General features: G+C 52.2%; 1 protein-coding gene across 1 annotated transcript in view; it reads right to left on the reverse strand.

Annotated features, from left to right (window-relative positions):
• Positions 1–9,265, reverse strand: part of TMCO4 (transmembrane and coiled-coil domains 4) — an 82,945-nt gene that overhangs the window by 6,252 nt on the left and 67,428 nt on the right. Inside the window, exon 14 of the mRNA XM_005883035.2 lies at positions 3,031–3,148. Within this exon, the coding sequence (XP_005883097.1) occupies positions 3,031–3,148 (118 nt within the window). The remainder of the gene's footprint in view (positions 1–3,030; positions 3,149–9,265) is intronic.

Here is a 9,265-nt window from a genome sequence, read left to right on the forward strand (position 1 = left end):
AGGAGAGGGAGGCAGGGCTGGGGGGAGAGCAGGGGTGAGGCGGGCGGGCAAAGAGTATCTTTTTAGCAGTGGAAAGTTCTGGCGTGGCTGATGTTGGATAAAGATTTCAGCCTAGCCCTGGCCGGTGTGACTCAGTGGATAGAGCATCAGCCTTCGGACTAAAGGGTCCCAGGTTCGATTCCGGTCAAGGGCACATGCCCGGGTTGCAGGCTTGATCCCCAGTAGGGGGTGTGCAGGAGGCAGCTGATCAATGATACCTATCATTGATGTTTCTCTCTGTCCTTCTCCCTTCCTCTCTGAAATCAATTTAAAAATAAAAGATTTCAGCCTGTGATCATCTCCCTGGCTGTCTTGATTGAAGTCTGCCTCTCACCTCATTACGTGCTGGGTCCCACTGGTGCTGAGAAGCCGTCCTAGACCTTCCCACGCTGGTTAGGGTCCATCTTTGGGCTCCCTGTGACAGTATTCATCGCACCCCATCATTTTCATCTGCTTACATGCTTGTGTTCTCTGATAGACTGAGCTTAGGGAGCGCAGGGACCACTTCTAACTCACCTCTGCTCCCCAGGGCCAGCCCTGTACATTGTGAGTGCTCACTGTTATGGATCCACACAGTATGAATGGGCCTCAGCACTTCCTGTTTCCTGCCTTGGAAGACACCTCAACTTGCCCAAACAGGCTGCTGCTACCCCCTCTGCCTGCCCAACACCTCCTTTCAAGCATACCGGGCACCTTCAAGTTCCTTTACCTCCTGGGCCTCAGTTTCCTTATCTGCAAAATGGGGCTAATAGAGATACCTATACCACGTGACTTTTTGTGAGGCTTCAATGAGACAATACATGTAACAGGCTCACTGGCACAGAGGTGTGTGTGTGTGTGTGTGCGCGCACACACACACACACCTAGAGGGAGAGGTCACTGATGGGACGGCACAGAGGTGTGTGTGTGTGTGTGGGTGTGTGCAGCAGGAATGCCGTGGGCAAGAGCCTGGGCTCTGCAGAAGGTTCCCCAGATTCATCTGGCTCTGCCGCTCACATGCAGTGTCCCCTCCTGCAGCCTCAGTTTCCACATCTCTAAAATGGGCTTTCTATCCCTACTTCATGGGAGCGCCGTAAGGTCTGTGAAGCATGGAAAGCAGTCCCTGGCACATGTTGGTGATCATTGTCATTGTTAAGTGTCTATTTTATGCCACGCCTGTGCCAAGTTCTAGAAGCCAGCTGGCATTTCCTTTGGCACATGAAGAGTTCAGAGACCCTGGCCTGGGTCTCTGCCCCAGAAGCCTTATGCTTGGCCCCTGGGGTGGCAGAGTCCCCTGCCTATGGTGACCCACACTGGGAGGCAGCCTGGCGTTTGTCTGCTTCACTCACCCCTGAGATGCCCCTGCTTGCGACAGGGACAGCGCCTCCCTCCCGGCTCAGGCTTGTCCTTAGGTCAGGGGCCACCTTAGACCATGTTTGGGCGGGTGGCTGTCATCTGAGATGATGACAAGGGCCCAGACCATGTCGTCCCAGGAAAAGGCAGACACTGAGGTCTCTGCCCTGAGCACAGGGCATCCGTCACTTCCCCTAACAGCTCTAACGAAACTCTTCTGCCAGCAACCTTCTCCTCCAGCAAGAATTTTCAAGGAAAACAGGAGGCGGCACAAAGCAATGCTAATTACTCTAATTGCCCCAAAGAGGAAAGCACTGCTTTTTGTGATGTTCTCCTAATGCGATAAAGAGCTATTATTAGGCAAGAGCTGGGAAGCTGCCATGACCGCAGTCAGAAGAGGTAGATGTCTCCAAAGGGCAGAACCGAAGGTGGTGGCAGAGGCAGGAGAGGAGGGGGCCTCCTATTTGCCGAGCATCTCACATGGGCTGCCTGGAAGGCAGGGGATTTCCCCCATTTCCTAGATGAGGGAACAGGCACAGAGAGGTTAAGTCACTGGCCCAAGGTCACACAGCCAGCACACCAGTGGCCAAGCCAGGATCCTAGGCCACGCCTCCCTGTGCCAAGGGCTGTGCTCTTCCCAATGTGTCCCATTCAGAGGCTTCCTGGGGCAGAAACTGGATCTTGCTAGGGCTCGTGGCATTGAAAGGAGCTTTCATTTAAAAGGAACTTGTGGCTGTTCCTCCTCTGGCTGAGGGAGACTCGGGTGGTGAGGCACAAATCGCTTCTCCTCTTCCCTTTCAGGGCACAGGAACCCTTAAGTGGGACAGAGGCCCCGGACATGAGTCAGGAGGCACCGCTCTGAGTCCTGTGGTTTCCGGTCTCGTTACCCAGTGCACCTCACTCCCACAGGGAGGTGGGCGGCTCAGGCTCTGGACCGGGTTTCAGAGCCCAGGTCCACGGCTCCTGGCTATGTGAACCCACTGTCTCAAGCCTCGGTTTTCAGTCTGTGCCTTGGGGAAGCCTCACACCTACATTCGGGGGCTGTCGTGAGGTTGACATCACATGAAGCAAGTCTGTCCGGGGAAAGGATGATCGTAAAGGCTTCCTGGCTCTGGGGCCACAGGCTCATGTCTGCCCCGGGACGACTATCCCTTTAACCAGGTGCTTCTGCTGTGGCCTGGCCTGTTTCCTCCACCTGCATCCTCTGGTTACTTTTGGAGAAAACAGACTGTCTTGACTAGTCATCTGGGGTGAGGGACTCAGGGTGGGGACCCTGGGAGGAGGAATAGGAGAGGGGAGGGGAGGCGAGAGGACTGGGGCAGTAATGTAGGGGCCAGAGCATGGGCTCTGGGGGTTCAAGTGCAGGCAATTAATTGCCAGTTTGTGATAGAAACTTTTCTAAGCCTCAGTTTCATCTCCTAACCTGCGATACGCGGGTAATAATGCTGGTCCTGAGGCTGCGTTAAGGATTAAAAGCGTGTAAAGGGCCCGGTGACGAAGCCACGGCACAGGGATGCTGCCCAGAGAGGAGGCCCCTCTTCCCAAGCAGATGCCGTGCTCTCCCTCTGCGGGGAGGAACGGACTGGGGCTAGAGTCCCTGGTGAATGAAGTGCCCGCTGGCAGACGCAGAGCCCGGGGAGGGCCAGGCGGAGTACTCACCACGGAGGACAGGTCCACGTTCTCCATCCTCCTGTCCTGCAGCAGCACCGGCTGCAGGCCGGCCACCTGGAGCTGCGCCGAGGACGTGCGGTACACGAAGCTCAGCAGCCAGTCCCCCCTGCGGGCACAGAACGGGGTGAACGCCAGCCTCGGGGAAGCCCCAGGGCAAGGAGGGGCCCTGCCTGGCCCAGGGGAGTCTGGTGGGACTGGTGTTTCTGTGAGAGACCAGGGCCCTGACTGGACCCGTGGGGTGGGGACCGCAGGGGACCCTTGGCAGTGCTGCCTGGGGCATGGGAGCCCCACGAAGGTGTCTGTTTTGTTCCCTGCTGGGTCCCCAGAGCTGAGAACAGTGACTGACATGCAGTAGGTGGCTGCCTGTTGGATGGATGGATGGATGAGGAAACTGAGCGAAGTTCTCGACAAGTCAGCACGTGGAGCAGGAGAGGTGCTCTCGGCTCAGAGGCGTTCCCAGTTCCCCCGGGATGCCTGGGCCCAGGGCTCCCTGGGAAAGAAAGGCAGCCGGGTCCTCCTGGGGGAGTGGACCAATTGGAACTGGGCACACGTGCAATTTTAAATCTTTCCTTTGCTGCTTCTGACACAGGTAGTTACTGGTATAAATGAGCAAAGTCAGAATCGTTCCTTTCGAAATGTTTGTCTTATGACAGCACTCTACTCAAAGCTGTAAACTGCATTCACAGGCACCGAGGGACCGAGCAGGAACATCGGTAAGAAGGTTCCATGTTCTCTAAACTGTGCTGAGCAAACCACAGGGCCTGCAAGACCCTTCCTCTGCCTCCCTTGCCGGAGTGGGTCACGTGGAGCCAGGTTGAAGTCCCGCCTGGTCGATTGGTAGCTGTGTGATCTTGGACAAGATGCTTGGCCCCTCTGAGCCTCAGCCTCGTCTCGGGGTGGGTGGGAGCGTGCACTGAGATGGCACGCCATGTGCACAGTGCTCCCACGCGAGCACTTGAGAAGCATCGGGTACCAATCTGCCTCCTACTCTGGGCCTTCGTGGGTGGTGTGGCCTCTCCTGCTTGGTCTACTCCTTTAGTCCCTGTGGGCTGAGAGACTATCCATCCTTTCAAAATTCAGCTTGGATCACTTTCCCCGGGGAGCGCCTCTGAACCCCTCCAGCTGATATTATTACTCTTCTGTCCTTTATTATTACTCATCTATGCTCCTTTTGTGACGTTTGTCACACACCCTCCGTGTGTCCGGTCCTGGCTCTTTTCCCCAGGACAGTGCCTTAGTGCCGTCTCCTGTATGCTGAGCTGAATCAGGAACTCCCTGGGGTGGGGCGCAGCAAGCCTTGCCTCCGTGGCCCTCCAGGCGATGCTGGGGCACGAGTCACACAGCTGGACCCTTCACTGGCCACCACACGGCCCATTGGAGGGCGCTCCTTGGCTACTCAGAGGCCCGGAGCCACTTGTGGGTCCGCCCTGCTCCTCCTTCTACCTCACCTCCTGCCCACATGGTACCTGGAGCAGAGGCCACACGGAGTCCCCCTGGGAGGCAGGATGGAACCTTCTCCTTGCGAGTGATACAGGCCTGCCTGAGTTCCCATCCTGGCTCTGCTGTGTGGTGCTGGTGAGGAACTTGACCCTCCAGTTTCCTCCCGGTACCACGGGGGCAGTACCACTTGCCTGGTTAGGCTTGGGGGGCGGGGGGGGGGGGGTTGGGGAAGGGGTTTGTATAGAGCTTTACTGATGTACATTATACATTTGTAAGTGTATTTAGTCTGATAGTGTTGGCCTGACGCGCCCCCCACCCCCTCACTCCACGTCCAAGTAGGCTCACGGCAACTAAAATGCCTTTGGGAACCAAGAATATAAATTTCTGATTGGTGTTTAATTTACCAAGAAACTGCAGTTATTGTCTTGGTCTGTTACGTTCCTTTCTTCTCCTCTCCTTCCTCCTCCTACTCCTCCTCCTCTGTCTCAAGAGATGGCCCAGGATTTCACAGAATAATTGAAAAGCAAGCTTATTAGCCTCCGGTTCTCAATAGAACAGATGGGTTTAATAAGAGTCTGTTGATCTCACATTGCACACATGCAATTTTAATTCTTTCCCTTGCTGCTTGTGACAAGCCCCCAAAAGCCGTGTGTCATGCGAAGATGCCAGCGACAGTCATTCTAACTGCTATCGTCTCCTGGGCACCTGCTGGGCACCCTTTTTAATTTCCCTAGAACCTCATTTAATTTTCCTAGAACCCCCGTGCAGAGGGACTCCCATTCCCACTTGATAGGCGGGAACACTGGGATTCAGAGTTGTTTGTCCAAAGCCACGCAATAGGTAATGGTGGAGGCAAAATTTTAACCGAGGATGGTCTCACATCCAAGGCTGGTCCATCCTGTTTCTTTTCTTGTTTTTTAAAAACGATCCTTACTTTTAAAAAAAATCAATTAACGTCTCTTTCATGTCCTACCTCTGGTGCCTGTCCATTCCGTAGGGGTGGCCATTGTTATCAGCTCCTGATGGCCCTCCTGCACCTTCCTGGGGGCTGACGGGCAGACAGTTCTCCCTTCATATATGGCAGTGGTTCTCAACCTTCCTAAGGCCGCGACCCTTTCATACAGTTCCTCATGTTGTAGTGACCCCCAACCATAAAATTATTTTCGTTGCTACTTCATAACTGTAATTTTGCTACTGTTATGAATCGTAATGTAAATATCTGATATGCAGGATGTATTTTCATTGTTACAAATTGAACATAATTAAAGCATAGTGATTAATCACAAAAACAATATGTAATTATATATGTGTTTTCCGATGGTCTTAGGCGACCCCTGTGAAAGGGTCGTTCGACCCCCAAAGGGGTCGCGACCCACAGGTTGAGAACCGCTGATATATGGGATCGAAGTATGTGCAGTGGCACCCACTTTCTCTCCCTTAAACTAGCCCCTATCTACGGTCCTTCAGGTTGTTTTCATTTTTTAAACTATAAATGAAGCTGCAACTGTCCACTGTTTACAACCCTCTCTGTGCATGTGTGTATCTAGTAGGTCAGGATCTTAGAAGTCAAACTTTGGGGGAGGAGTGTCAGAAAACTGGCACTTTAAACCTTCCGATAGCTATCGCTGCTTGTGTTCCGGAAAGGCCTTCCTGAATTCAACAGCCACTGACAGTGTACGTGCGAACGTGCTCGTTTCTCCACATCTTCACCAACACAAAATGTTACTCGTTTTCCAATGTTTGATCATCTCATGGGTGATGAACATTACCTTCTTACTGATTTTAATCTGCATTTATTTCATTAATGGTGAAGTTGAACGTCTTCTCAAAAGTTTATTGACTATTTGTATTTATTCTGTGCGTTTATGTGTAGATATCCATGGGCTGGTTTCTTATTGATTTGCATGAGCTCTTTATATGTTATGGCTCTTTGTCTTTTGTCTCTTCTTCTTCTTCTTCTTCTTCTTCTTCTTCTTCTTTTCTTTTCTTTTCTTTCTTTCTTTTTTCTTTTTCTTTCTTTCTTTTTTTTTTTTTACCATATCCTGATTATAAAAACTCAGCTTAGAGTATGTATGATAGAGACAAAGTGATTAGCTGAACCCCCTATCTATGGCTAAAACCATCTTTATCTTTAGTTCTGAAGTACCCAGCTAGCTATTCCTGTGAACTAAAGAATCAAAATGATAAAAACTTACAATTCTGTTCCGGTTTTGGGTCCTACTTTAAGGTGGTGGAGCTTAGATGAAAATGAAAGTTAACTGGCCATTTGACTTAACCTCTCTGAGCCTCAGCTTCCTCACTTGTACAATGGGATTCATAAGACCAACACCATGGGGTCTGGGGAGGATTAAAGTAGATGATTATAACAAAGCCAGGGTCTGGGAGGTGGAAAGAGTCTAATACTTGGTACATCCCCCCCTCCAGTCCATTGCTTCAAGATTCATTTTTAGGTTTTAAAAATAATTGTCTCTTTCCATGTGTCCCTTCCGCTAGCCGTGAGCATCTCTCATAGTGTCCATCTTTGTATTCCTGTGCCAGCTTAAAGCCTCGGGCACAGGACGGTGGATGATTCTGAGTTGCCCCTAACCTCAGGCCGGAGCCTCTTGCTCTTTCACCCTGAAGTTTATTCCTTAGACTCGGAAGCCAGCGTTTCCTCTCTCTCTCCACGTTGCCTTTCAAGTGATCTCACCTGCCCCCTGGCTGTAACGGAAACTGACGACCCCACTGCCCTCTCGCATTCTAACTCCTCTGAGGTCTAGCACTGCGTCCAGCGCCCTCTGGAAACTCCCCCAACACATCCTACCTCCTTATTTTTGTTTTGTTTTGTTATTTTTTTAAGTTGTGTTAATGGCTGAAACCTCTCGAGTCCTCCTCTCGAACCCCACGCCAGGTGCCTCCTCTCCAGCCCACAGCTGTCAGTCATGGCAGGCCCCCACCCCTTGCCGGAGGTCTGGTACACGGCCTGGGTACTGGCTCCCCTATCACTGCCAGCTTCCTGTGCCATCACCCTGCCCTGCCCAAAGCCATGCTTAGAGACCTCAGCCTGCCCCCGCCCCCTCCCTGCATTGCCAGATGATGCGCATACGAGCTCATGGTGGGCACTGGAGGCCTCCGATGAGGCCAAACCTTTGTTTCTCAATCTCTGTCCCACTCACCATGTCCCCCTCTCCCCTGGTCATGGTGACAGCCTCGTCTCAGGCCTGACACAAAGAGACTGTGTCCAGGCTCTCCATCCTATGGGACGGAGGCTTCCATTCAGAACACTAGCAGGGCCAGGCCTCGGGCACACTAGCTGCTTAGTACGTGTGGGCACTCCCGCTGGCCTGGGGTTTGGGCTGACCTGCTGTAGCCGTTGATGATCCTGCCGGACACCACCTTCCGGAAAGGCTCCCAGTGCTTGGCTTCTCCTTCCACGGGCGCACCCAGCAGGACGACGTCCTCGATGATCCCCTGGCAATCTGGTGAGAGACGGGGAGGCCGTCAGTGCCCCTGGCCCAGTGGGTCCTCGGAGGGACTCTCCAACAGTGGTGGAGGCGATGGGTGCCACACACACACGTGTTCACGCACACACGTGTGCAAACACATGCACTCATCACAGATTCATGCATACACACACAAGCACACACACATGTACACGCACACTCAGGCACACACATGTGAAAACACATGCACTCATACGCTCACACACACATGCAAACACACATTTGTGCAAACACACACAAGCACATGCGCACACAGTAATGGGAGCTCCCACTTCCTGAGTTCCAGGCCCTGGCTCAAGCTCCTTGTGTCTGAGCTACTCCAGCAAAGCACCATTGTTCCCATTTTAGAATTAAGGAAAACCAAAGACAGTTTCAAGATCACATGGCCAGTAAGTGACAAAGCCTGAGGTGGGACCCAGTCTGTTCCCACCATTCACGAAGCTCACCACTGGCCAGGGACTCGGATGGGACGTCTTCCTTTAGAAGGAAGTGACAGGCCCGCCATCCTCACAGCTGCCAGGGGGAGACACCACAACCTCCCTTGGTGACAGTGCCTTGGAGCCAGTGCAGCATGGCGGGAAGGTGGGAGTGGAGAGGAGGGTGTGTTTGTGAAGGGGTTTGTATAGAGCTGTACTGATGTACATTATACATTTGTAAGTGTATTTAGTCTGATAGTGTTGGCCTGACGCACCCCCCACCCCCTCACTCCACGTCCAAGTAGGCTCACGGCAACTAAAATGCCTTTGGGAACCAAGAATATAAATTTCTGATTGGTGTTTAATTTACCAAGAAACTGCAGTTATTGTCTTGGTCTGTTACGTTCCTTTCTTCTCCTCTCCTTCCTCCTCCTACTCCTCCTCCTCTGTCTCAAGAGATGGCCCAGGATTTCACAGAATAATTGAAAAGCAAGCTTATTAGCCTCCGGTTCTCAATAGAACAGATGGGTTTAATAAGAGTCTGTTGATCTCACATTGCACACATGCAATTTTAATTCTTTCCCTTGCTGCTTATGACAAGCCCCCAAAAGCCGTGTGTCATGTGAAGATGCCAGCGACAGTCATTCTAACTGCTATCGTCTCCTGGGCACCTGCTGGGCACCCTTTTTAATTTCCCTAGAACCTCATTTAATTTTCCTAGAACCCCCGTGCAGAGGGACTCCCATTCCCACTTGATAGGCGGGAACACTGGGATTCAGAGTTGTTTGTCCAAAGCCACGCAATAGGTAATGGTGGAGGCAAAATTTTAACCGAGGATGGTCTCACATCCAAGGCTGGTCCATCCTGTTTCTTTTCTTGTTTTTT

This window comes from Myotis brandtii, unplaced genomic scaffold (genome assembly GCF_000412655.1).
Source record: "Myotis brandtii unplaced genomic scaffold, ASM41265v1 scaffold754, whole genome shotgun sequence".
In the NCBI taxonomy this organism is placed as follows: Eukaryota; Metazoa; Chordata; class Mammalia; order Chiroptera; family Vespertilionidae; genus Myotis; species Myotis brandtii.